The sequence below is a fragment of the Castor canadensis genome, chromosome 14 (assembly GCF_047511655.1).
Source record: "Castor canadensis chromosome 14, mCasCan1.hap1v2, whole genome shotgun sequence".
NCBI classification, from domain to species: Eukaryota; Metazoa; Chordata; class Mammalia; order Rodentia; family Castoridae; genus Castor; species Castor canadensis.
This window is the reverse complement of record NC_133399.1, coordinates 49,565,903-49,593,385: the sequence shown is the minus strand read 5'-3', so window position 1 is coordinate 49,593,385 and position 27,483 is coordinate 49,565,903. Positions and strand designations below refer to the sequence as shown.

Sequence of the window (27,483 nt, the reverse complement as noted above, 5' to 3'; positions counted from 1 at the left end):
TTCCCAAACACCCTCACAGTCATAGCTCAAATCCACCTGTTTTATTAGAAAAAAGAAAGGAACCAACCAAACAACAAAAACAAGGCAGCCGAGGCTCCCTCGGGCAATTCTGCATGCAAGGCGGTTGACAGGAAGTCTGGTCTCCGGCCTTCTGTGGCCGAGCATCCCCACACATCAGCAGGTGTGGGAGGCCCTAACACAGCAGTGAAAACCACCATGGGGGCGACGGAGAGCCAGTAGTCTAAACATAAAGTGCGTCTCGGAGGCCAGGCCTCTCCCTCCCCAGACTGGGGAAGGCTCCTCACAGGACTGCAGGGTGAAGTCCTGTCCACTGTCCAGTGCTGCTGTGTGCAGACAGCCCAGGGGAAGGCTGGGCCCAGGTCCCTGCTGACCCCCTGCCCGGCCATTGTGCTCCTGACGTCCTGAGCACTCAGCATAGAGACATGGCAGCCACTTTCCCTGGTGGGTGATGGGCTGGGAACCTGCAGGAAGACTGAGGAGGGCCTGGATCGTGGTACCTGGCTGAGGGTCCTGGTGACAGGCTGCAGGTAGGAGGACAGGCAGGTCACTCTTGGCAACTGGACCTCTCTGTCCCCGAAGGGCAGGCTTCACCCATGGAGTAACTAAGGCCTGACCAACAGGGGCTGTCAGACTGAGCCCCAGAGGGTAGGGCATCAGGGAGCCCAGGAAAGTCATGTGAGTCACTCCCAAAATAATCTGCAGCAGACCTGACCTCCCCACAGTTAAGTGCTGCTGGCCAGCTGAGCCGGCTCTGGTAGCAGTAGAGCAGTAACACGGGCCTGTATGACCCATGATTAGGCAGTAGTCCCCGTAACAGAAGACGGGGATGGGGCTGGGCAGAGTTGTGGCCTCAGGTGCCCATCTCTCTGGGACCTGATCCCCTTCATGGGAGGGGCAGGCACACAGGAAGGGCCATCAGTGTTCATTATGACTCAGCCTCACCAAACCCTAGCAAGGCAGGCAGCTGGCCAGAGCAAGCAGGGTAGCCAGGGTTGCTCCTGCCCTCCACCACCCATGCAGCTGTCTCAAGAGGCAAAGCAGATCCAGCATTGACCTCTCAAGGAACACAGGTGACTCCAATGCAGCTCCAAGGGGAGCAGAGCTGGTTTAGGCCACAGGTGTTGGTTTGGCTGGATGGGGTCCATCCACCCCATCTCAGTCCCTGCCACAACCCAGGGGGAGGGAGTCTGTGAGTGAAGAGCAATAGGACAGCAGACTGCTACGGGGCTATAAGGCTGCAGTGACAGGCTGTGGCTGCACCAGTGCCACCCTCATTCTCAGACTTGGGCTCAGGGCTGAGAGCTGGAATGAGCTTGGGTCAGAAGAGACACTGCTCCTGCTGAGTGGAATGGGCACCTTGTACACACAGGCTCAGAAGCAGTCTGTGTGTCCCTAAGGAGGCACTGGGGCCTGGGGCCTAGTGCCATGTGTGTTATCCCCCCCAACCTGCCCACCTGCAGGAGATACTCTCACTGCTGCTTGCAGGCTGACAGCCGGCGGATCTTGCTGCTGGCGCAGGCCTTGCGGGCAGGGTGGGTGGCACCAGCCCGGCATTCTGTCTTCGACTTGCTGCTCAGCTGTGCTGATTCTGTGCCATTCATGCATACAGCCTTGGGCAGGCCATAGCTCTGTCCATTCTGACTGGCCTCCTCCTCCAGGACCTGTCCTAGGAGGAAGAGGGCAAGGTGGCTTGAGCCAAGCAGCACCATCCAGAGCCCCTGGCCAGGCTGTGCCCCCACCTGTACAGTCTGACTCCTCTCCAGCCTTAAGTAAACCCTCAGGAGGACTATCTGTCCAACCTGGCCAGGGGCTTCCCACGGTAGCTTAAACAGGAGTGACCCCTCTGCCCACCATATACTGCTGTACCAGCCTGGGACCCATGTGGTACTATGTGAGTCTGGTCTGCAGGGCCTACAATCCAGTAGAGAGCTGCACGCTCACCTGCCTGTTCAGGTGTGGGCCAGGGGTACTCTGTACACCCTCCAACACAACTCACAGGGTATAGAGCTTCACCTGAGGAACAGAAGGAGCCTGGCTCCAAATGCCCAGCACAGGCCCCCTGGAGAAAAAGTGCTTGGCCTATGGGCCATCAGAACTCCCACTGCCCCAGCCCCCATAGTTGCTAAGCCTGCCCAGCATCCTGTGTCCCTGATACATCCTGCCCAGCTGGACCCTGTTCTCACAATGGTTGTAGGGAAGTGGTGAGAAATTAGCCTCTTTGAAAACTCCAGCAGCAAGAGAGGTGCAGACACAGCCCCTCCCCCAGAAGATGCACACGAAGTCACTTGGGGTATGAAGTATGGCTGGGCCAGCCCTAAAAACATCTCAAATGCTGCCCTGCCAGCAGCTCTCAGGCACAATACAGAGCCACTCCTTAAAGGGACCACTGCCTGACTCAGTGGCTTCCAGAACTTGCCCTACACCCATGCACAGACCTCATCAGCTGTAAAAAGACACCTTGGTAATGAGGCATCACCCTCATCCTCAGGTCTGGGCTGAGCTGGAACACACAAAGGGGTCAGAAACAGGTCTGAGTACTGTGAGCTCAAGGGTATCTGGGGCCATCTCCCTCACACATGCAGGTTCCAGGCTCCATAGCTGCTCATGTATCACCCAAAGGCACCAGGTGGGGAAACTTGTCCTGCCCCAGAGCCCCGTCCCCCACCTTCTGGCTTGGGACCCAGCCCCTAGGATGAGTGACATAATCCCCATCCTGGATGGGAACAGGCCAAAATGGATCCAAATCTGGGCAAGTGGGACAGCCAAGCTGGCCCCGTGAGCACTGCCAGAGCCACAAAGAGCTCAGAGGACCCCAACTAACCTAGCATGGCATCCCAAGTCAGGGAAAGCTCAAGCGATGGAGTGCTTCTGGGGCCACCAAGGGAATCGGGCACCTGAGTGGGGAGTTTCCACCATATATGCAGGATCCATCCCCCTGGCCCTCCCTGTGGGGCTCACCTTCCTTCAAGCCAAAGCAGGCCAGAGAAGCTTGGGGGCCTGAGGGTCCCCAGGCAGGGATGGCGTCCTTGAGAGCAAGTATACACCCAGCCAAATCACGCAGCCAGAGGCCCCTTGCCAGGTAGCTGGTTCCTGCAGGTGTCCTGGCTCATACAAAACTTGGGGGATGTCTCAGAGTCAGCTTGTAGTCCATGTACCAGCATAGAACACCTGGGTACCTGGCTGGGGCCATGTCTTGCCCCCTCTTAGGCTGCAGACTGGGTTTCAGTCATCTGTCTGTGATGGGGCCCTCACGGTCTGGAGGCAGCCCCTCTCCTCTCTCCTGTTCCATGGAGGAGTCTGCAGGCCTCAGACCTAGGGCCAGACTGCAGCCAGGACTGTGCTGTATGTCAGATGCAGAACCCCCAGGACACCAAGGATGTGGCTGGTACTTAGCAGCACATCTGACAGGAGGAGGTACAGATCCTAATGCCCCCAGAGAGTGGGATGCCTTCAGGGCCCTGCCCCTGCCTGCTTCAGGGCTGTTTCTGCTCTGCACTAGGGACTGCCCATGCATCTCACCTTCCCAAAAGCTGGCAGCTGGGAGCTCAGCTACTCTAAGGATCCAAGGGCCCCAGACATTGCAGTGCTGTGGGGCTGGCTTGAGGGGAGCAAGATATTAGGATTCCTCAGGGCTGGACATATTCTGGGACCCTCCAATGGACATTGGTTACCCCCTGCCCTAGGGATCTGGCTCACAGCCCCACCTTGCCTGCCCAGTTTGCCTTTTCAGGCCTCTGCACACCAGTTCTGTGAAGTAACCAGGTAGGAAGTCCCGGCCCTCGGCATCAGCCCTATGTGGGACCTGGGGGAAGGACCAGGCAGCAGCAAGCATCCATGTGCAGACACATAGCCCAGCAAAGTTTTATGCAGAAGGAAACCAGGTGGGGGACGAAGGGGTGCTGCTGAGGAGGATAGCAGCCAGAGCAGGCTATATTAAGGCTTCCAGCTCCTCCTCAGGCACTATCGCAGTGCCTGTTGCCTCAGCTTCCTCTCCAGAAATGTCTGTGCCCTGGCTCTTCTGCGCACATCTCTCCTCGCTAAGCCCTGCCTCAGATGCCTCCTCGCCACCTGGGAAAGTAAGGGCAACATGGGGTCAGGAAGCAGGGGACAGGATGGAGGGCCTCTGGACCCTCTTGTATGGCTGGCTGAGAGTGACCCTGCACATGTTCCCACAGCCCATAGGAAAAAGCAAGAAGCTCTTGCTGGACTTGGGCCAAGAAGGTACACAGGAGGCACTGGATAGCACCTGAAGCTTAGATGCCCAGGAAGCCCTCCCGGCCAGACCAGCACCAGCTAGCAACCAGCTGTGCATGGCTGCCATAGGGTGGAGGCACTGGGGACAAGGCATCTTCCATCAGAAGCAAAGCAGCCCTAGGGGGTGGGGGGTGGGGGGGAAGAAATGACCCAAACATTGTATACACATATGAATAAAAAAAATAAAAAATAATAATTAGAAAAAAAAAGCAAAGCAGCCCTGCCATAGACAGGCAGGTACCCATGCAAAAGACATGCAGTCAAGGTTAGCTCCATACACCTATGGCCATGGCCTCTGCTGCTCACCAGGCACAGTGAAGTCCTGGGTATAGATGATGCCATCCTCGATGTCGAAGAGGTCCTCATCCTCTTCCTCAGCACGGCCATGTAGGTCCTCCAGGTATGGCACCACTGTCATACTGCGCCACCGGTCCTTGGTGTCCGGGCTTGGTGGGATGGGCACCAGTACCTCAGCCAAAGGGTGTTTCTTCCGGAACCAACTACAAAAGCCCAGACACAGTGATGCCCATCAGGATGGCTAATCAGTGACCACTGTCCCACTGCTCATGCAGGAACTGGGGACCATGCTTCACAGCAGGGTGGCTATGGCCACAAGGTTCAGCCCCATTCAGCCACTGGTGTGACTTCAGTTGCTTCTGTCTGCCACTGCTAGTGACCAGGCAGACCATCAAGAAGAGGATGCTGCTGTGCCATCCCTGGGTGGTGGAGTGGCCTCTGGTCATGCTCCATGAGCTCTGGCCCCCACCATAACAAAGGGAGTTTAGACAGATAAGGCTGCCGTTTGCCTGGGATTCCAAGGCTTGGTGGGGTAGGGAGAATCTGCAGGATGCCCACAGCCTCCATGGTTGTCTTTGGCTACCTCTCCAGATAAAGGCACATAGATCTTGGGCACCCAGGCTGTGGGCACATAACCTTCTCAGGGAAGCTGGGTCCAGGTCCTTCCATATGTATTTACGCTAATGCTGGCGCCCTAAGAAACCTTCTAACTACTGCCTGGAGCTGACATCTGCACTGTAGGCTGAATGATAGTGTCTAGAGTTGACACACATCCCACCCGGTGGGAGGACGGTGGCTGCCATGGCAAACAACCTGCTGGAAGCTCTTCCCCAGGGAGGGCCTTGTTGGGCCTTGACCTAGGATGAGGCCATACCCAGGGCTGTGCTGCACCCATCTCATACCTAGCACCCAGGGCCTGAGAACCTGCATGCATACCCCTACACATCAATCCCAGCAATCCCCAGACGCTGTCCTCACATTACCCAGGGCTCCTCCAGCTGGAGGTCAGTGAAGGCTGGGAGGGGTCAGAGAGGTTTTGTACCCACTTCAGTATATCCTAGACCATGGAAGCTGTGACCCCTTGGGGAGCCCCACACACCTTACCCTGCTATCTGGACCTCTTGTTGGGGCCGCCCATCCCCATGTCCACTGAATCAGCCTCCACACTAAGCTGACTGCTAAGGAACAGGGCCATGCTGGGGGCCAGAAATAATGCTCTCCCTCAGAGCCCCAGCAGCCCCAGCTGCTGGCCCCATCTACTCCAAAATCCTTCCAGATGATCCAGCTAGGCCCACCCTGGCACCCCAGCTTCTCCCAAGTCCCCAGTGTACATTGGTACCAGCTGCCCTCACCCCTCAACTAAGGACAAGAGGAGCCCAGGATGGGGGAGGTAGTGACACTGTGATCCCCCATCCTTGCACATCTCCTTCTCTTCTCTCTTCAGAGCCTCTGGGCTCTGGGCTGGGTGTCCTGGTATGCTGCTATTGTTGGAGGATTGAGGATGGAAGGAGAGGCACACACACTCTGCATGCACACCACCAGGACCCACAGCTCAGACGGGCCTTACAAAGCACTGCCCACACTCCCCAGGCTGGCCCTATGGGGCTGAGTGAGACTTGTCATGGACCCACCTTCCTGTGGGCCTTTGTGTCTCCTCAACCCAGACATCCAGCTAGCTGACTGGCTTCCTCTTGGTATTTAGATAACCCCACACAACTGCACCTGCTGCTGCCAGCAAGCCAAGGGTCAGGGGCCCGGCCACGCACCTGTGCTGCCTGATCTGCCGTATGGAGAACCTCTTGGCCGGCTCATACTCCAGCATCCCTGAGGAGAGCAGCAGGACTGGGTCAGCACCACACGTGAGCCCCCTGTGCCCACTGGTGCTATTTGTCCCATCTGTCTGTTCACTGCCTCCCCCCCATGCCACCCTCTGTGAGGACAATCCTGTTTGGGAGATTGGATAACAATCCACCCAAGCCCCATATGCCCTGAGCACCAGGACCTACAAGTATAATCTCAGCCCAAAGCTGAGAGGTGTCACACACCCAGCCTGGTGCAGAAGGGGAGGCACTGGTGCAGAAGGGGAGGGGACAAGGCAGGCTGAGGTCAGCACTGGGCTGTGGAGTGTGGACAGAGACATGCCATTCTCCCTAGGCCATCAGAGGCAGCTGGCTGGTCAATGCCACCTGCTGTACCATTTGGGAAACACGGCATGCCCCACAAGAGCCTACAGGGACATAAGTGAAATCACACCTGAGACTCCTGATGCTGGCATGGTGGCTAATGCCTTCAGGGGCACCTCAATGAGGTCCCAGAGCAGGCGGCAGAGCCCGGGAGAACCAGGCCCTACAGGTGAGAGGTGTTGCCTTTATAGACCAAGCCGACCAACACATCCCCACCACTGTCAATGAACAGCTGGAAGCCCTCCCCCTGCAGCAAGGCTATGGGGAACACTGGGGAGCTACACAGAGGAGCCTCAGTTCACAAGAGGCAGAAAGGACAATGAGGTCTCAAGCCACTGGTGGGAGACTTCAGGACCCCTCACCAGCTGGCACTGTGCCAGGGCCTTTGCCCTCAGGTGGCATCACTGCTAGGACCCCATCCTCCCTGATGCACACATCCAAGAGCCCATGCTGGGCCACAGGCTGGTAAGATGCCCACCTTTGAGCAGGTCGGAGAGCGGGGGGCCGCAGTCACCAGGGATCGTGAAGTCCCCCTTCCCGATGTTCTCAAACAGCTTGTAGATGTTGTCCCCCTCGAACGGGTACAGGCCCGTTGTGATGTTGTAGCTTCATACCCAAGGGGAAGGAGGAGGGTCAGCTATTGGCGGCACCCTCAGAGCCCTCAGCATGGCTGTCCGTGGAGGCCTCGTGGGCTCCAAGACAGGCCACTTGTGACCATTTCCCACTCCCGGAGGCAGGACTCGCCCCTGAGAGAGGCTGAGTGAGGAAGGAAGAGGAAGTGTTCCCTGGACCCACTGCAACAAGTTTCTTTTTGGGTAATGAAAATGGTAGGAATTGGTAGACTGGTGTTACACTTCTCTAAATACAGCAACCCTGTGGGAATGTGCACACTAAAGGGACATGTGGAATGTGAGTTGCATCTCAACAAACAGATGGATGCCCACCCCATGGCTGTAGGCTGCAAAGATTTGGACTCCTGATCACATCCTATACCTGATAGGGCCCACAGGCACCAGAGAAACGCTGCCCTCCCTTGGGCCACATTCACTGAGTGTTCAGGGTAGGACCAGGGTCCAGGGCACTTACAGCGTGACTCCAGCTGACCAGATGTCCACCTTGAAACCAGAGAAGGTGTCCAGGCCATTGGCAATCTCAGGCGGCTGGAACGCTGGGGAGCCCTGGCTAGTCCGGCAGGTGTCGTCCACAGCAAACGGGTGTAGGGCCTGTGGCAGTGCCATGCGGCCCTCAGGGGAGTGCTCGGGAGGGCCCACACCCTTGGACCCCACAGGACTGGCTCCTACCTCAGCAACACCCAGGTCGGAAATCTTGAGCGTGCCGCTAGTGGTGAGCAGCAGGTTGCCAGGCTTGATATCCTTGTGCACGATGCCCTGGCTGTGCAGGTATTCCAGGCCATCGATGAGCTGGCAGAAGTACCTGCAAGGGAGGCAAACCTGTCTCCAGACGGGCCCTGGCCAGAATCCCTGAGCACCTGGGGTCCCTCATGTATAACAGCTGCCCAAGGTAAGGTCTTCTAAGTAATCTGGGAGCTTTGCAAGACAAGAGGCCATAGGGGAGCCATCATTTTGGGTCCAGGCAAACAGATATGCTAGAGGAAAGGCCAGGCCCCAGTGGGGAACCACAAATGGCCCATGGCTAAGGCTGATCCCTGCCTAGGTCCCACAAGGCCATGGTCACTTCTGCCCAGCCAGGGACCCCAGGCTCACCCCTCTGGCCTTGCTTCTTCTTTGTGCCACAGATCAGATGGACCCCACTAGAACAGTGAGCACCAATCCATCCCATGGTCAACCAGGGATCCCAACTCTGCTGCTCCTGGGAGGGTTGATTAGGCCACAAGCGGCTGCCAGGGATTTCTGATAACCAGCTGGTCCCAAAGGCATAGCAGCTTCTCAGGGCAGTGGACACACGGACCTGACAGGTAGAAGGGTCCCCATGGCAGACAGGTCTGCACAGATGGACTGTAGGTACTAATTTTAAACACTGTTTAAAAACACCTGCGCTTTCACAATGATGACCACCAGAAACTGCAGTGTGAACTTGAATCAGCTCACCCAAGGCCTGGAGACCATAAATAGGTTAGCCTCTGGATTTGGCCCCACTCACCCGTGGGCCTGGCACACAGGGAACCGCTTCTCAGGCACACTATCCAGCATCTCTTGCATGCCACACACACAGTACTCCATTACCATATACGTAGGGTGCTAAGGAAACACATCTCCACAAGCAACCCCTCTCCCAGCCCCACAGTCTAGGCCCTGGGGAGTTTCAGCAGCAGCTCATGGGAAGGATTACCCAACTGCCTCCACTCTGGAGAGATCCTAGAGCAAGCCAGTGTGCTTGGGGGCAGAGTTTAGGGCCCTGCAGAGACAGGAGACCAAGGCCCCTCATATCCACACCCATCTTCTAGCACCCAGGAGGTACAAATGACAAATCCTACATGGGTCTCTGCCCCTCCATGGGCCAGGACAGCTCTCTGCCCACAACAGAACCAGAGTCAGACCTGCTGGCTTGGCCACAGCTTGGCAGAAAGGAGTCCACCCAGCAGGCTTGGCCACCCCCACTATGAGGGAAGGAGCCTCCTTGAGAGTTAAGGTCAGGCCGTGACACACCTGGCTTGACACCCCTACAAATACCTCACTTCCCCTGCTCACGATACCCTAACAAACAGGCTCAGGGATCCATGCACAGCAATCACAGTAGTTCCTGCCAACCCCAAGCACCAGAGACCTCCAGACTCAGGTTGGGTGCGCAGACCACCGCACGGGCACAGCCCAGGTTCTAGTGCCATCAGGTGGCCCAGCCATGAGATTCCACCAAGAATCCTACCTTGGGGCCCAGGAATGGCAGAAAGGAAATCCCTGTATCAAGGTGCCACCCTAGAAACAAGGATGTGGCAGGCTTTACCCATGACATCCCAAAAAAGTAGGCACCCAAGGTTGAGATCCCCACTCACCACACCAGCCTTGCCAGTGTGAGAGGATGTCCCATCCAAGGAAGCTCTCATACCCCACCAGCACAGGACAGCTGAGGGGTCTGGCAGGGGATGCACACAGATACCATAGGCCCACAAAACAGTGACTGACAGGAGGAACTACCAGAAGGCAAGGCCCTTCTTTATTTGTTGTCCACTCCCAAGTGCCTACCCACAGCCTGCCACAAGAAAGGATATATCTTTTGCTTCTCCTCGTTGTACAGCACATCCACCAGCTGGATGACATTTCTATGCCGCAGCCGCCTCAGTAGCTGGATCTCCCTGGAACACAGAGGAAGAGAGGCATCAGCAGACACCAGTGCAGCAACCATGACCCGGGGTTGGGCTACCAGTCTACAAATAAATGAGTGCTCCACACCTCAGCCACAGCCTGGGCTACCTACCCATGGATGTAAGCCAAGTGTAAACAAGGCAGGGCAGCCTTCTCTTTTCCACTCCATGGGAATACCCTGCTTCCTTCCACTGAAGAGACAGCCAGCAGACAGTACCACATTGGGTCCTCACCAGCCAAGGAGGCTTTGACAGTCTTGGGACCAGGACAGTGGGAACAGGTGCCATCATCATTGGGAGAGCCAAGAGGGTCATGACACTCCCTATATAGTGTCAGGTGGGCTGGGCACCCCTCTCAGAGAGAGGCACCTTCCCTTGCCTCAGCAAGGACAAAACCATCAGGACAGTTTGAACTTTTTAGCCAAGAGTAAGTTTTGTTTCACACAGACTAAGCACCTATCATATGCAGAGCCAGGACTATGTTACCGGCTGGAGAGTCACATACAGGATCAGGCCACCAGATGTCTCTCCCAAGACTCCACTCCCATCTCCATTTTTCCCAAGGCCCATTACCGATGGACATCCCAGGTGAGCTCCAGATGAACTGGAAGGACAGTCTAGAGAGATGGTGTGATGGTAACAGCCAGCACCAGAAACGGATGCTGTGGTGCCCATAAGGCACCGGCCACCCATAAGGGTCACTATCCAGTAGGCCAGACAGAGGCTTCATTTCTCCAAAGTTTAATCAGCAAGGGGGCCCTCACACCCAGTTATTAAGACACGTTGCCATGTGACCTAGTAATTCCACACACCCGGGAGACCCAAACCGTCCCTGATGATAGCCATGCAGAGGTGCTTCCAGCAAGACTCAGAAGTCAAGAGGTGAAATAGTCTAGTGTCCACCACAGATGGACAAGGAGACACATGCAGCATCACTCAGCCATGAACAGGAGGTTCTGACATACACAAAACAGAGGGACCTTGAGGACACCATGCTCACTGAAAGAACCAAACACAAAAGGCTCCACAGCATGTAACACCATTGGTCAGAAACATCCACAAAAGACAAACCCAGAGATATAAAGTGGGCTCATGGGTGGGGGAGCTGGGAAATGTGGGGTGACTTTTCATGGGGATGGGGCTGCTTTTGTTGTGATGGAATGTTCTGGAACTAGATTATGGTGATGGCCATAAAACTGTGTGTGCATGTACATGCCACTGACCTGGGTGAGTTGTATGATATGAATTTCATCAGTTTTTTTTTTTTTTTGTGGGACTAAGGTTTTGAGCTTGTAAAACACACACTCTACCATTTGAGCCACACCTCCAGTGCATTTTGTTCTGGTTATTTTTGACATGGGTCTCACAAACAATTTGCCTGGGTGGCCTCAAACCTCAATCCTCCCAATCTCAGCCTCCCAAGTAGCTAGGAATACAAGAGTGAGCCACTGGCACCCCGTTTTTTTCTTTTCTTGTTCTCCTTCTTCTTTTACATCATTATTAGGAAACCAAAGCATGACACAAAAGCTCTGACTGGGGAGGGGCATTCCGTTGCTCAGCTTGCCCAGCCCTCCTGAGGCTCTGCCTCTTTCAGGAAGCCTCCCTGAACACTGTCCCCAGTGCAGCAGTCCTGCAGCCCTGTGCTTCCCACTACCCTCGGGCAACCTCATGGACTCGGACAGGGTCCTATCAGGACAGGGACAGGAAGAGGCTGAGGGTTGATGAGCAGCTACCAGTTTGGTGTTGCACATGAGGCTGATATGCCTGCACTTCAATCCCTCTGGGCTGTGAGTACACCAGCAGTGCCAATTCCCAGCAGGCCTGACAAGGTTATTTATAGAGCTGGCAAGGGCCCACATTCACAGCACCCAGGGCCTCAAGGGGGATGCTGGGGCCAAGTTGGACCCAGCCACAGCCCCTCCTCAGGAGAGCATGGGATAGGCCTGAGGGGCCTCAGGGCTCAGCCTCAGTCTGCCCTTCTCCCAAGGCTTGGTGTGGCCTTGACCTCCCCCACCAATAGGGTCACAGACCTGGAAATAGGATGTATGTCTGCCTAAGGTAGAGCTGGCGTAACATGAGCAGGATATGTGTTCAGACAGTAGACACTGAATGCCCTCCCCCCGACCCCCAACAGGGCCAAGGGTAGCAGGAAGTCTAGTCTTCGGGGTCTTGTGCTAGCTACTCAGGGCTGCCCAGGCCAAGAGGTAGCACCAGCCCAAGTGGCCACTGAGTTACAGAAACCAGGCACTCAGACATGTGGGGCTATGGGCTGGCCAGTCTGCACTGTCCTGATTGTGCATCCTGAGATAGGAGCTCACTCCTGGACAGGGAAGGTAAACCATACCTTGGCTCAGCCCCCTGCTTGCCCCATTCTCAGCACATTTCCACCCTCCCAGGTGAGGTCCAGGCCATTACAGACGCCTCAGGGCCACCAGCAGTCCTCTCCCACCTCCCAGGTACCCCTACTTATCTGCCCACTGACCCAAGTGGGGACTATTCCCATATCCACACAAATCCCAGCTACAAGGAAGGGACAGCAAAAACAACTCAATGGGAGGAAGAGCTAAAATAGAGGCCTGTTCTCAACACGCCATCATTGAAGAGCTGCCAGATAACCATCAATGAGGGCTTCTGAGTAAACCTGTGCTGGCTACATATTCCAAGGGCTTAAGCAGGTGCCACCTTGTTGGTAGCCCAGCAAGGCAACATGGGACCACTCAGATCAAGGCAGTGGGGCACAGAAGCCATGCTCTCACACACCTGCACACCTGGCCACACCTCACCCTCAATGCATACCTCAGTCCATCTTCCAATGCACGCTTGGCAAGAGGCTAATGTCCCATGGCACAAGTGTCCCTCCCTAGTGTGCTGGGTGCACAAATGACCGTAGAGGGAAGGGCATGGGAAATTGTCTTTTTTTTTTGGGGGGGGGCAGTACTAGGGTTTGATCTCAGGGCCTCATACTTGCTAGACAGGCACTCTATCAGCCCTTTTTTGTGATGGTTTTTGTTTTTTGAGATAGGGTCTTGCAAACTATATGCCCAGGATTGGCTTCAAACCAAGATCCTCCTGATCTCTGCTTCCTGTATAGATAGGATTATAGGTGTGAGCCATCAGCGCCTAGAAGTGGTATTTCAATGTGCCCGGAGCATGACAGGCCATCGGGTCATAGGACACAACACAGGCCCTATAGGCGTCTCACCCATGAACTACGGGCAGGGAGCAAACTCCCCACCCCCAAAGACAGAAGGTACAGCCAATGCTCCAGTTCCACATGCTGCCTATTACAGCAAAAATTCTGATCCCTGCTTTCCCTGATGTGCCAGTTATCCATGGTCACCTGCCTTTCCAAGGTCCTAGGACACTGCCCACACTGACACCTACACACCAAGTGGGGAGAAGAGAGGTCAGTCTTAGAAATTGGGGTCCTCTGGCCCACACGGACTGCTCCTTGCTTGGGAATGTCTTCTGGTGTCTGGTGTGGGTGGGGATTGAATTCAATATTTTTCAATATAATGAATATAGGATCTCACTCTTAGCACCATGGACACTGGAGCCAGGTCATTCTGGGCTCTTCAGGTTGATGAGCAACATCGCTGGCCTCCATTCATTCCATCCATACCAACAGCTCACCCAGTTCTGATAGCCACATGTCCCCAGACATCACCCAGGGTGCCTGGGGCAGTCACCCAGGTAAGATCCCTGGCCTTCTGTCCATTGCTGGCTCTCCCAGACCCAAGCCATGGCTCATTCATATGACACCCCTCTGAACCATGACCTGGTTCTATGGCCTCTACCCTGCCCTGTGGCCACCCCGGTCTTGGAGCCCTTCCTACTACTGTAGCCCCCTCTTCTGCACACCATCTCCGTTCCTTATGCTTGTCCCTCATCTACCTGGACTCTCCCCAACAGCCCTGATTCTGAGCTGGCACATATACTGGTAACTGCTCCCAACCGCATCCCCAGCTGCTCTCTGCAGGTGCCTTCCTACACCCCACTGACAAATGACACCTCTGTGGGCAGCACTAAGCAACACATGCCTTATTCTTCACAAAGGGTCCAGGGCACAGGCGCATGCTGGCCAGGAAGCCTGACCAAATCTGGCAAGAGCAATTCTGTGTGCTGCCACAGATGCCCAAATAGACAAGGGCTTTGATGTCTCTGCCCACCCCATGCCTGGGAAGAGCTGCAAGCTCAGTCCTTTGCTAGGGACCTAGTGTGGTGATTTAGTACCACCCTTTCCCCCAGCTTCAGAGTAGGTCTCATAGGTTTCCCAGGTGCAGTGCAAAGCTGGTTTTGCTAAGGTGTGCTTCAGGAGCAGAGCCAGCTCCTTTCAATATGTTCCAGATGCAGGGCCAGAGCTTCACAGGTAAAACAGGTGTCCCAGATACAGAACAGAGTCAGCTCCTCTGAGTTCATTCTCCAGCATTTGTCATTCATGGAGCCAAACCAATACTCACTGACCTCCTACCTACAAAGATCCAGTGACCAAACAGGGCTCAGAAACTGACCAGGGCTCCTCCCCTGTGCTGGAAGAGTACACCATCCATGCATCCATGTGCTTGGTCAGGGGGTGCCCTGCATGTGGCCTCCACCAGGTCCCTGGTCCAGTGCCACTTCAGGCAGCCCCAGTGCTTCCTTCCTGGGACTTCAAACAAGACTAGGATAGTTAGCACAAACCCGACACAACTGGCTGCACCTTCGTGTGATCAAATACGCCCCAAATATCCCCACCACACTTCCAAGTGCGGGTGGAGCAAGGGGTTCCCTGCTCTCGCAACTCCTTCCAGATACCTCTCTGTCCAGGGATACCTTGGGATGTCCTGCCTCTGCTAAACAATGAGTTATTGACGCCTTCAGCTGCACCCAGAGCCCTAGGTCAGGGGACACTGGAGAGCTATGGCACAGCCCACTCCCAGCCAGTGTTTCACATGACAGTCAGGGAGACCACGCAACAGCTTTGAAACAGAATGCACAGAAAGGCCCCCACTGTGAGTCCCTCCTGCCCTGAGGGAGACCATCACCAAATGCTCATCCTCCACAAGATAAATGAACTCTGCCCAGCAGTGAACTCCAACAAAAGATGACAGCAATGCCTTCTCCTCTACAGATAAAAAGTTGCATGCTCCTGTTCTGACAGTAACCAAGTACTGAGATCAAGAGGTACCGAGATGTACTGCTGATGCATCACCCTTCTGCTCCCATAGTCATCACCAGGCGATGACAGACCTGTGGAGAGCCAGTGTACCCCAGGGCCTCATCAGGCTACTAAGCTATGCAATGAAGTCCCATCTTTTCAAGCAGGAATGCCCCTAAGAACACAAAGCAACCCTTCAAAAACCATGGCAATTGGAGGGGCTGGAGTGGAGCACAGTGGTACTTGCCTAGCATGTGCAAGGTCAAGGGTTCCATCCCCAGCACCATCAAAATAAATGAATAAATAAAAGAATCATTTGCTGAGTGCCGGTGGCTCATGCCTGTAATTCTAGCTACTCAGGAAGCAGAAATCAGGAGGATCAAGGTTTAAGGCAGCCCAGGCAACAGTCTGCAATACCCTATCTGGAAAATATCCAACACAAAACAGGGCTGATGGAGTGGTTCAAGTGGTAAAGTGCCTGCCTAGCAAGCATGAGGCCATGAGTTCAAATCCCAGTCTGCCAAAATAAGTAAATAAATAATAGTAAATAAAAGAATTATGCAATTGAAGAAGACATCAAAATCCAGTAGAGATCAGAAAATCTTGACAGCCAGGCACTGGTGGCTCATGCCTGCAATTCTAGCTGCTCAAGAGGCAGAAATCAGGAGGATCGCAGTTCAAAGCCAGCTCGAGGCAAATAGTTCCTGAAACCCTATCTTGAAAAAAAAAAACAGCAAAAAAAAAAAAAAAAAAAAAAAAAAAAGGGCTGGTGGAGTAGGCCCTGAGTTCAAGCCCCAGTACTGAGAAAAAAAAGAAAAGAAAAGAAAATCTTCACAGCCAGGCACAATCAAGGCCACCAGGAAAGGCTGGGGGGCGGGGGGCGGGGGAAGATAAGGAAAATGATGGAGGGGGTGAATTCAAGCAAGATATACTTGATACATTGTAAGAACTTTTGTAAATGCCACAGTGTACCCCCACCCAGAACAATTAAAAATAACAAAAATACCAAAAAACAAACAAACAAACAAACAAACAACCAAGTTCCAGGCCAGCCTGGGACAGAGTCTCAAAACTCAAAATACAAAAGAATCTTGACAGGAAGAGTCAGTTGTTCAGATTCCCCAAAACCTTTCAGCTTAACTCTCCCATGAAGGTATCCAAATTGAGAAAAAGCAGCACAGAAAATGTTTCCCAATGATAAAGACAGCATTTCTAAATTAGAAAACTTAAACTATCTCAGAACTGCTAAGGAGGTGGCTCACCCTTGTAACGCTTAGCTACTTCAGAGACAGGTATCAGGAGGATCATGGTTTGAAGCCAGCCTAGGGAAATAGTTCTTGAGACCCTATCTTAAAAAACCCATCACCATAAAAGGACCCATGGAGTGGCTCAAGGTGTACGCCGAGTTCAAACCCCAGCTCTGCAAAATAAAAAACAAAACAAAACAAAACAACTGCTAAAGAGCATGGACTATTCTTCCCTCAGGAAATATAGGGAGAAGACATTGTGTGATCATCAGTAAAAAGCAAGATCGAACTGGTAGTAGAGACATAGATATGACAATGCCAAAATGAGTACACACACACACACACACCTCTAACCAAACACGGAGTAACCAAGCCAGGACCAAGTCACTTAAGCGTCAGATGATTTACTTGACATGTAAAACCAAAACATGTAAATCAACAAGAACAGATTAATTCTCAAAAATTAGCACTTAACCTGCCCAAAGCTGGGGTTCAGCCTAGTGGCAGCACACTTGCCTAGTGTGTGTAAGGTCCTGGGTTCTAGCCCCAGCACCAAAATTAAAATAAGATTTAACCTACGTTTCCTAAAAGCACTCTTGCTATTGCTCTAGTACATCACACACACACAAAAAAAGCCCATGTTCTGTGACTTGGACATCACTTCCTGTGTAAACACCAGGAAAAGTACAAATAAAAGAAAAAGTCAAGGTGTGTAGCACACCACACCTTTAACACTGAAAGACCACAAGTTCAAGGTCAGCCTACCTAGTGAGACTGTCTCAAACAAAACAAAAAAACAGACAAGTCTTATGAGACTGAGGGTAGTAGGACAGTATGTGCAGCAAGGCACAGGGGGACTAGAAATGCATGTTCTGAGGTCTGGGCTCAGGACCTTTGTAACCACACAGGGGAGTCCTGCAGCAGGTGGAAACCCCCACATCCAGATGGAGGCCCTGGCAGTACTAGGGGGCTTTGCATCACCTGTTTTTCAATGTTTCTTATGGGTACTACTCTGGTCATGAAATAAAACAAGGGAGTGGAGTGGGGAGGGGGTGAATTCAAGTGTGATATATTTGATATATTGTAAGAACTTTGGTAAATGCCACAATGTACCCCCAGCACAAAAAATAACGAAAGAAAACCCAAAACCAGAAACAATAAAGAAGCTTCACACTGTGCAGGGATGAGGATGCAGGAAGTGCTGCAGAGCAGAGTGAGGGAGGAAGTCATGCCTTCTGACTCCACCCGCCCTGACACTCCTCTCAGGAGCCTGCCCCCGTCCTGCCCAGACAGAGTGGATGGTTCAGTTGACTTGCTGACTAACCAGGAGAGAGCTGGAAGGAAGTTCACAAACACCGCCCCAGCTGACAAAGCACTGGGACGCAGCTGCTCCGGAGTCAGCCTAGAAACAGAACACACAAGAGAAGGCCAGGTTCATGGCCTTAGGGATCCCAACACCCACTCAGGCCCAGCCAAGGGAGAGGCAAAAGGTGGTTCCCCAGGAGACACTAACTCTCACAGCCCTCAACTAAGTCTCCACTCATTCCCCCGCTCTCGGGGATGAGGTGCAGCTTTGTGGTGGAATGTTTGCCCAGCATGCACAAAGCCCTGGGTTCATCACCAGCACCACAAAAAAAAAAAATAAAATAAAATAAAGAAAGGCTCTCGGCAGTGTCCAAGGGCTACAAGAGGAAGCTGGCTAAGAGGACAGGTCCACACACAAATGCCTGAACACACATTCATAGTAGCAGGGTTGACAACTACCACCAAAGGAGGTGCCCACTGGTCCCTCTACACACTAGAACATTACTTAGCCAGGAACAGGACAAGGCTCTGATACATGCCACAACTTGGAGGGACCTGGTGTTCGGTGAGAGGAGCAGACACACAATGCCATTGTGTGGCTCCACAGATAGGAAACAGCCAAAATAAGCAAATTCAGAGACAGGAAGTAGACTTAAGGGTGCCAGGGGCTGGGGAAGGAATTGGGTAACTGTTCAAGGGGAGAGCTTTCTTTTGGAGAGATAGAATGTTCTGGAACTAGAGAGAGGGGGCAATTGCCCAACTCGACAGTTAGTATACTAAATATCATTGGACTATATGCTTTATAAAGATGAACTTTAGCTGGGTGTCGATGGCTCACAACTGTAATCCTAGATACTTGGGAGGCAGAGATCAGGAGGACTGAGGTTCAAAGCCAGCCTGGGCAAATAGTTCACAAGTCTCTATCTCAAAAGCAGTCAACACAAAAAAGGACTGGTGGAGTGGCTCAAGTAGTAACAGCACCTGCCTAGAAAGTGTGAGACCCTAAGTTCAAACCCTAGTACTGCCAAAGGAAAAAAAAAAAAAAAAAAAAGATGAACTTTAAGCCAGGTGTCAGTGGTTCACACCTGTAAATCCCAGCTACTTGGGAGGTTGAAATCAGGAGGACTGAAGTTCAAGGCTAGCCTAGGCAAACAGTTCGAGAGACCCCATCTCTAAAATGGACTAGAGGTATATGGCTAAAGCAGCCCTGAGTTCAAACCCCAGGTCCACCAAAGATACTCAGGAGGCAAAGATCAGGAGGATCATGGTTCAAAGCCAGCCCAGGCAAATACTTCAAAAGACCCTTCTCAAAAATACCCAACACAAAAAAGGGCTCAAGACATAGGCCCTGAGTTCAACCCCAGTACTCCCTCACACATACACACACAAAAGCACTGACGGAGTGCTAAAATGGTAGAGTTCAAACCCAAGTACCGCCCCCACCCCGCCCCCAAAAAAGATGAACTTTATGGTATGTGAATTGAAGGTCAATAATGCTGTTAAAAATAAAGTCCAGTTAAGGGGACAGGGTAGGTAGGTATGGTCTGATCCCCAGACACCCAGGAGAACAGGTGTCCAGGCTCAGGGATAGGTCTCAGCACTCCATACCTGCCGTAGCCTGTGAAGGTGCCAGAGCCCACTCTGTACCCAGCATGGCTGAATGTCCAGCCCAGCTCCCACCTTACTCCACAGGCATCCCTGGTTTGCCAAGGAAGTGATCAACAGGGCGGTGGGGCAGGCATGGGTGCACAGCTCTGGGCCTCACTGTGCCATCCAATCCAATATGTTTGCTGCTGCCAGAACCTTGTAAAGTCTGCTCTGGATGTTTTGTTTGCAGAGGGAATGAAAGCCAACAAAGTCCAGGGCTCTGATTCCCAACTCACTAAAATCGTAACTATTTACCATCCAGATCCAAGTACCCGCCAGTCATTTCCAGGGCAGCAAAGTCTCACAGAGGCCAGGCACTCATGTCCCTCCACACATTTCCAGTTGGCCCTCAGGAGCCACCAACCCCTCCCAGGGCCCCAGTAACAGGTGGATGATTCAGTTCAGAGCAAGGCATTCCTGCCAGACACTCACTAACTAGACAGCTGAGCACAGTGCCTCACATCCCCTCCCCAAGGGACCTGGAGTGATTCCACAGAAATCACTTCCATCTGAGCAGATGCCCACTCTGCTTAAGGAGAGGTGGTCTGAGCAACACTGATACTGTGCATCAGCCAAGTGCTCTGTGGCCCAGAATTCCACTCCACTGGTGTGGCCTTCAGCCCTACTGCCTGCCATACCCTTTGGGCAAACTCACAGAAATGGTGAACATTGGGGCAGCCTGGAATAAGCCAAACGAATGCAGCTGGGCATAAGGAGCAAAGGCCAGCAGGTGCTCTCATTCCTATGGATGCTCAAGACCACAGGCAAAAGGACAGATCTACTCAGGCTTCAGGGTAGGGGTCAAAGAACTATAGGCCAAATCTGAACCGGGGCCAGCAGCAAACAGTGATCTTTGTGTCTAAATGGTTAGGGGGCCAGGTTAGTAGTACACATCTGCAATCCCAGCACTCAGGAGGATGAAGCAAGAGGATCACTTGAGCCCAGCCTGGGCAACATAGTGAGATCCACCCCTCATCTCAGAAAAACAAAATAGCTAGGGGGCAAGCACACAAAAGTACCCTCTTCTGTGACAGGTGACAGTTTCAGTGTCTCTCAGCAACGTGTTGTAAGTAGCAGCCACACCATTCACCTATCCTCCCTGGCTGTCTCTGCACTCTATCTATAGGGTTCAAAAGCTGTGTCCACCCACAAAGCTGAACACCCACAAACCCCACCAGCAGGGTAACCCTGTTGCCTCATGGGGAGTCTTACTTGGGGCCACCTTCTCAGTTGTGTTCCAACTATGGGAATCCGCTGCCCACTCCCAAAACCAGGGAACACAAATGAACAAACACAACCTTGGACGGTTCAGGAAGAGGCAACAGAAGAGGCTCAGGTAAAGAAGGCCAGAATTTTTTTTAACTCAGCAATTTTTTTTTTTTTTACCACTCTGATGCTTATTAGGACATTCCTGTGTTGTCACAGGAACTCAATACTTCCCATAGTGAGGGAACAAGGCGCAGGCCCATGGCAGTCTTCCTAGTAAGGGAGAAAGGATGCCCCGCCAGCTCGATTAGTCTCCACACCCACCACTTTGGCAAACAGCCACAACATCGTACTCTAAGAAAAACGCTTTCAACACAGACCAAAGGACAGGACTCTGGAGGCTTGACTGGAAGGTTCTAGACACTTCGCCATGAGCAACAACTTGAGTGGAGTTTATTAAGCTTCAGGCAGACAAAGGGGCCTTTCTCCCTGCAGCCAGCTGGCAGTGAGGTTAATCAGGGAGGTTGGACCCTAGGATTCAGGCGGGGATACCCCTTTACCTCGGAAAAGCTCAACATGTGGCAGGCCTTTCTCACTGTCTCCCCAGCCTCATGTGTGAGGGCATCAACCCAGAATAGGGCAGGTCACCACTGCACAGTGGGGGCTACAAAAAGGGTGTCGGTGGCTTCTACCTCACAGCAGCAAATAATGCCAGTTAGATCTAGGACAGTGGAGAGGCAGGTTCAGGGCCAGTGCTCCATTTCAAGGGGTGCTCCCCAAAAGAGCTCTCTCCATCTCCAGACTGGGTTGATGAGATCAGCACCAGACAGTGCCTGCAGCAGTAAGAACCTATCACAGATTGGGTTATGAGCTGTGGGGGACCCCAGTGCAGAGTCAGGTCCAGGTTCCACCAACCACTATACCTCCATGGCCTCAGTTTCCCGTCCTTTTCTTCCAATGAACAGCATAAGCCTGGGTTCCCTGTAGCACTGTGGTTTAGCTCCACCAATATCCTGGGACTCATCCTGTAGCTCTAGCCCCATACAAGCTCTGAGGACAGGAACCCAGGGGCTCAGGTGCTCACTGTGCAGTCTTTTCCCAACACCCATACCTGCAGCAACATGGCCTCTAGCTGACCTTACATATGCATCACTCAAAACTCAAACTGCATAGAACAGGTCCCTCGATCATACAGGCCAGGCCTCACTGCCAATGCTGCAGGTCTCTTCGGGTTAGGATGCTGAAGGATCTGCGGATGGTCTGAGCACACTCAACTCTGCTGCTAGGGTCTGCCACTTCTCGTAGTCTTGAACTGAAGATCCCAGTATGAATGGATACTTCCCTCCAGGGCACAGGCAGCAGATAGAGTAGGTGGGATGGTCCTAAATGGGTGGGACTTTGGGGGCTCCTTGTCTTACAAGAGTGATGACTACAAACTCCTCCTGCTTCCAAGTGCTGCTCTGGAGAAGCACAGATGGAACAGAAGGAGGAACAGCTGGAGCCAAGGGTGTCAGGCAATCCCCAAACTGGGAGCCCAGTGCTGACCTCATCCAGGTGGACCAGCAAGTAATTCCTAGTAAGGGGTTGGGGGCTGGGACTAAGTCCCTGCAGGCTAGGAGAATGAGGACCTAGGAGGAATAAGTTGAGATGCAGCCAGGAACCAATGGTTCACGCCTGTAATCCTAGCTACTCAGGAGGCAGCAATTGAGAGGATCGAGTTTCAAAGCCAGCCCAGGCTATATGCACGACCCTATCTCAAAAACACCAATCACAAAAAAGGGCTGGTGGAGTGGTTCAAGATGTAGGCCAAGTTCAAGTCCCAGTACTGGCAAGAAAAAAAAAAAAGGGAAGTGGAGATGCTACCAGTTGGGTAGGGCATTTAGGATTCAGGCAACTCTTTCCAGAGCCTCCCCCTCCAATCATCTGTGCTCCTTGTGTGTTGGGGGCGGGAGCAGGGGGAAGAAAGGGGAGAAAAGACCAGCAAACTCTGATCATAAAAGGCACAAACTGGAAACCTTCAGGCTACATCCATCCTCATAAGATCTGACTTAGGGAAAAAAGTGACTTACAAGTCAGCATTTAAGCTCAGATCTGACTCCTGGGGGAGTAGACACCCTGGGCCTCTGGGGAGCTCACCTGCTGTGTCTCTGCCAGGTCCCCCTAGACCCATTTTCACTCTATAGGTACCCAGTGCCCACAGGACCAGCCACTGATCAACCCACCAACTCCCACCTCATAGATAAGAGACCCAGTAGGGACCTGACCACCTGGCCCTAGGACATCTGGCATTCTGAGTGTTCACATGCTGAGAACCAAGACTTTAAAAAGGACTCATGGAGGATCGTGGTTGGAGACCAGTTCAGGCAAACAGTTCTCAAGACTCCATCTCCAAAATAACCAGAGCAAAATAGACTGGAGGTGTAGCTCAAGCACCTGCCCTGAGTTCAAACCAAAAGATAAAAAATAAAAGGCCTCCCCATTGGTCCCATTTTAACCCAGCCCCCAGCCATACTGACTGACTAGTGAAGCGAGCCTGTGTCACTCTGGCTTCAGCCTGATGAACGTCACAGGATTGTGTCAGGGCTCAGGTGCCAGCCGGTTACAGTGAGCCAGAGCCCAGCTGGGCCTCAGAGTGAGGCTGACGGAAGAGGAAGGAGTGTGCAGATACAGGGAGCAAGCAGCCAGCCCTTCCCAGGACCGCTGTCCAAGGTCACTCACTATCCACCATGCAGGGTGTCCCTGCCAGTCCTTTAGGCCCAACAGATAAGGTCCTTTCCTGGAAACTCAGGAGGCGAAGTTTTAGAAGTTAAGAGGACAGGGAGGAGAAGCAGGGTGTCTGGCAGCGATAGGGAGGCCCTGGCAGCGTTGCCCACAGGAGCAGCTTCTCCCCAACAGACCTGAGGCCAGCCAGCAGAATGCATAGCTGCCTGGATAAGTCTGTTTAAAAAGTAAGGTCGGCTCTCTCTGCTTCCAGCTTCCACCTGGCCCACATGGCCTTTTCTAACTCCTTTCCCTAACTTTTAATAAACGTTTAGTAAAAAAAAAAGGTAAGGTTGGGGCTGGTGAGTGGCTTAAGTGGTAGAGCACCTCCTTGGCAAGCTTGAGGCCCTGAGTTCAAACCCCAGTGCTGCCATAAAAAATAAATAATAAACTTAAAAATAAAAAAAAATTTTTAAAAGGTAAGGTCGCCTGGAGGCCAGAACAAATAGTTTGTCACGGCTCCGGGAGGGACGCCAGAGCCGAAAGCCAGGGATGCTTTAAGCCTCATATCCTGGGCAAGTGACAAAGGGCTTCATTCCCTCCTGCTGACTGATAAGCTGGTGCAAACAATTATTTTTGGCAAATGCAGGGTTCCCCTCTGACAGTATAAACAAATCACATTTCCCCTAGCCCTGGTAACAGCCACACACTGCGCACAAAACCTGCTGGCCGCTGCACACAAACTTCTGGGGCCCAAACAAACACAAGCTGGTTCACCGGCTGCCTATGTTCTCTGGATAGGAAGAAGGGTGCACCTGCCAAGGCATGACAGTGGGCACCACAGGCACGCGCACACACACACACACACACACACACACACACAAACACACACGAACACACACACACAGGAACACATACACACGTCTTCCCTGAACTGGGGAAAGTGATCCTGCAGGTTCCCAGGCCTGAGAACTCAGGCTCTGGCTTGTTAGCTCAGGTCTTCTAAGAAGAAGGGAGAAAGGAGAAAAAGGACAGGAGGAAGAGAAGAAAAAAACGAAATGAAAGAGAGGGAGAGAGGACGGAAAGGACAGGAGGAAGTGGGGAAGGAGACCAAAAGGAGGAAAAGTCAGAGGAAAAAGCAGGAAAACAGGTTCCCGGACACAGTTCCCACCCCAAGCCCCACTTACTTCTTCACGTTGGCCTCCCCGTTGGGGATCCGCCGCAATTTCTTCTTCTTAAGGATTTTGACCGCTCTCCTGCACAGAGTCTCCGAGTCCAGCACCTCCTTCACCTTGCCGTAGGAGCCCTCCCCAAGCAGGTCGCCCATCAGATACTTGCCGATGAGTTTGGCCCGCTTGCGGCGGGGCTGGTAGATGACCTCGGTGGAGTCGATGCGATGGATGAAGGTGTCCATGCCCACAGACATCAACTCGCCCTCCGTGAACATGCCCAGTTGCTGCGGGTCCGCCACGTCCATCATGAACCCGGCGCCGAGAAGCCCTTGCCCCCCTTGTCCCTCTTGTGGGCAGCTCTTCCTCCTGCCCCGACTTCCCCTCTCCAAACGTTCAACAAGAAAAAGAAAAAAACGAAGGCAACGAAACCCCCCACCCCCCGCCCCCCACCAAAATCCACGGAAACTCTTCTTCCGACGGAAGCGACTGTCTACCCGTCGATCGGCGCTGCGCCCGCGGGCCCGAGGGCGCGGGCCGCAGGGCAGCAGGTCCGCGGGCGCTAGCAATGCCGGCCGGGTTTTGGGATGCTAGGTCATCGTCCAGGCGCTCCAGCCCGCGGTCAGGCGCCAAGGCGGCCGTGCCGGGCCCCGTCCGCGCCGTCCATGCCCGGCGTGCGTGGCACGGACACCCTCGCGGCGCCCTCACTCCGACGGCTGCGTGGCAGCGCTCGCTTACGCGAGCCCTGGGCGGCCGGCCCGCGGGCTCTGGGCGGCCAGGACGGCGAAGGCCGCAGGCTCGGGGCCGGGGGCTTCCCGGGGCTGACGGGGCCCGGGCGGCGCGTCCCCCTCGCCGCGGCCGCCGCGCGAAAGCAGGAGGCGGGGCGGCGAGGGGAGCCCAGCCCATGCAAAGCCACCCGCGGGGCCGCCGGCACCGCCCTCCCGACCCGCGCCTCACTCACGGGCGCCCCGGGCAGACTCCCCCTTCCGCGCCCGACACGCCGCCGCCATCTTGTTTACCGCCCTGCGCCGCTCCGCTGCCGCACGCCCAGCCGCGGGACACGCCCCCTCGCGGCGCCAACGTGCACGCCCGTTGGCTGCAGCGGCCGTCCTGGCCCTCTAAGGCCTGCCCCCCCCGCCGCCGCTGCTTATTGGACCGTTTGGATCTGGGCGGGCGCCCGAGCGGTGATTGGTTAGCATTCGGTTCCGCCCAGGGGGTGGAGGTGCCCGTCACCCGGAAGTGGGGCGGGAAGCGACGGAGGGGAGGGCGAGGTACATGCTATGACCTCGGAGGGGTTTGGGCAGGGGTCGGAGGTCACGAGCGCGGATGGCCTCCGAGGAACAGCTAGTGGATGGTCAACCGGCTTTGCGCCAAGACTCGGAGGGTGGGGTGGGGGACGCCTGCCAGTCCCTTCCTGCAAATCTTTTGGGACGGGGTCAAAGTCGAAAAGTAACCCAAAGTGGCTAGTTTAGTGCCAAAAGCCTTTATTAAGGTCCTCTGGGGGCCAGGGGAGGCGAGACGCACGCGGCACTGGTTCCACCTGGGAGGAATTCGTAGCTAAAACTCGGAGCGCAGCTGGCACTATCCCAGCAAAGCGCTTTTGGTGGAAAACAACAAGAGCTGCCAAAATATGTCTTGATAAGGTGGAAATCGCCCCTTGCAATGCCAGGCCGTGTTCCTTCCACTCTTCTCTACTGTGCTCTGGATGTCACTGCTGTTTACTCTGCCTTCGTCTTTTCACCTGTAAAATGGGTTAGGGAACCTGCTTTTTGTGTGTGTAGACCTTTTTTTTTTTTTTTTTTTTTTTTGAGGCTGGACCTCTCCATGTAACCCATCCTCCTGCCACAGCCCTCTGAGTGTTGGGATGACAGACTGTCGTCACGCTGTTTGCTTATTTTTGCTTTTTGGTGCTGGGGACTGAGCCCAGGTACTCCTGCACGGTAAGCATTTACTCTATCACTATAACCCCCAACCCCAGACCTTTTTCCTTTTTTTTTTCTGTGCAGTATTGGGATTTGAACTCACGGCTTCATGTTTGCAGAGCAGGTTGAGCCACACCGCCGGTCCGTTTTGCTCTGGTTATTTTGGACATTAGGTCTCTTGAACTATTTGCTCAGGCTGGCCTCAAGCCCCAATCTCAGCCTCCCAAGTAGCTGGGATTATAGGAGTGACCCACCAATGCCCAGCTCCTTTTGGATATTTTTGAGAGAAGCTACCTGCAGATTCTTTTATTTTTTCAGTACTGGAGATTGAACTCAGAGACTTGTGCTCTACGACAAATTCCACCACTTGAGCCACACCTCCAGTTCTTTTGGTTTCTTACTGTTTTTGAAATAGGGGTTCACTTACTTTGCCTGAGCTGGTCTTTTTATTTATTTATTTATTTATTTATTTTGTGGTACTGAACTGAACTCGGACTGACACCTGCTAGGTATGCACTATACTACTTGAGCCACTCTGTCAGCCCATGGGTGGTCTTGAACTCATGCTTCTCTTTCCTCTCCACCAGCCCTTTTTTTGTGATGGATTTGTTTTGCTTTGTTTTGTTTTGGGGGGGGGTTAAAGTCAGGACCTTATGCTTACTAGGCAGGCACTTTACCACTTGAGCCACTCCACCAGTCATGGTGATGGGTTTTTCCAGATACAGTCTCAAGAACTATTTGCCGGGGCTTTGCACTGCAATCCTCCTGATCTCTGCCTCCTCAGTAGTAAGGATTACAGGATTACAGGCATGAGCCACCAGCGCCCAGCAGATAATTTGAGGTTTATATATATATTTTTTTTTGGCAGTACTGTAATTTGTGGAGTTCTAACAGTGTATCTGGCACTATCCTCAACCCCCCCCTTTTTTTTTTTTGGCACTGGGGTTTGAACTTAGGGCCTCACGCTTGCTAGGAAGGCACTCTTACTGCTTGAGCCAGTCCACCAGCCCCAAACCCCATTTTATACATAGGGAAACTTAGTCTCCACAGATCTGTGTGAGAAATCCAAAGTGGTGCTCAAGTACTGGGCAAGTAGGGTATTTGAACCTGAGTCT

At 53.4% G+C, this 27,483-nt stretch overlaps 1 protein-coding gene across 3 annotated transcripts; it reads right to left on the bottom strand.

The window, feature by feature from the left end:
* Positions 1–26: 26 nt before the first annotated feature.
* On the bottom strand, positions 27–25,487 carry Stk11 (serine/threonine kinase 11). 3 transcript variants are annotated; one of them, XM_074054518.1, is made up of 10 exons: positions 24,465–25,487; positions 9,943–10,026; positions 8,877–8,966; positions 8,057–8,189; positions 7,842–7,978; positions 7,234–7,361; positions 6,339–6,396; positions 4,582–4,775; positions 1,482–1,682; positions 27–548 (listed from the first exon to the last, which is right to left on the bottom strand). In XM_074054518.1, exons 1-10 carry the CDS (start codon positions 24,755–24,757, stop codon positions 175–177), a joined length of 1,692 nt encoding a protein of 563 aa, XP_073910619.1. In that variant the 5' UTR covers positions 24,758–25,487; the 3' UTR covers positions 27–174. The 3 variants fall into 3 exon arrangements, with proteins under 3 accessions (XP_073910619.1, XP_073910620.1, XP_073910621.1); XM_074054519.1 differs by having other exon boundaries at positions 408–548; positions 1,482–1,687; positions 24,465–25,238; XM_074054520.1 differs by lacking the exons at positions 27–548; positions 1,482–1,682 and adding an exon at positions 1,700–4,089.
* Between the last annotated feature and the right edge of the window lie 1,996 nt (positions 25,488–27,483).

What these genes read in the sequence shown, in the direction of transcription:
- Stk11 (XM_074054518.1), bottom strand. Translation starts at nt 24,757, where the DNA reads ATGATGGACGTGGCGGACCCGCAGCAACTGGGCATGTTCACGGAGGGC. An exon ending in CCGACCTGGGTGTTGCTGAG is followed by an intron (nt 7,979 to 8,056) that starts GTAGGAGCCAGT and finishes GCACTGCCACAG; the next exon opens with GCCCTACACCCGTTTGCTGT. An exon ending in CGGCAGATCAGGCAGCACAG is followed by an intron (nt 4,776 to 6,338) that starts GTGCGTGGCCGG and finishes GGGCTTTTGTAG; the next exon opens with TTGGTTCCGGAAGAAACACC.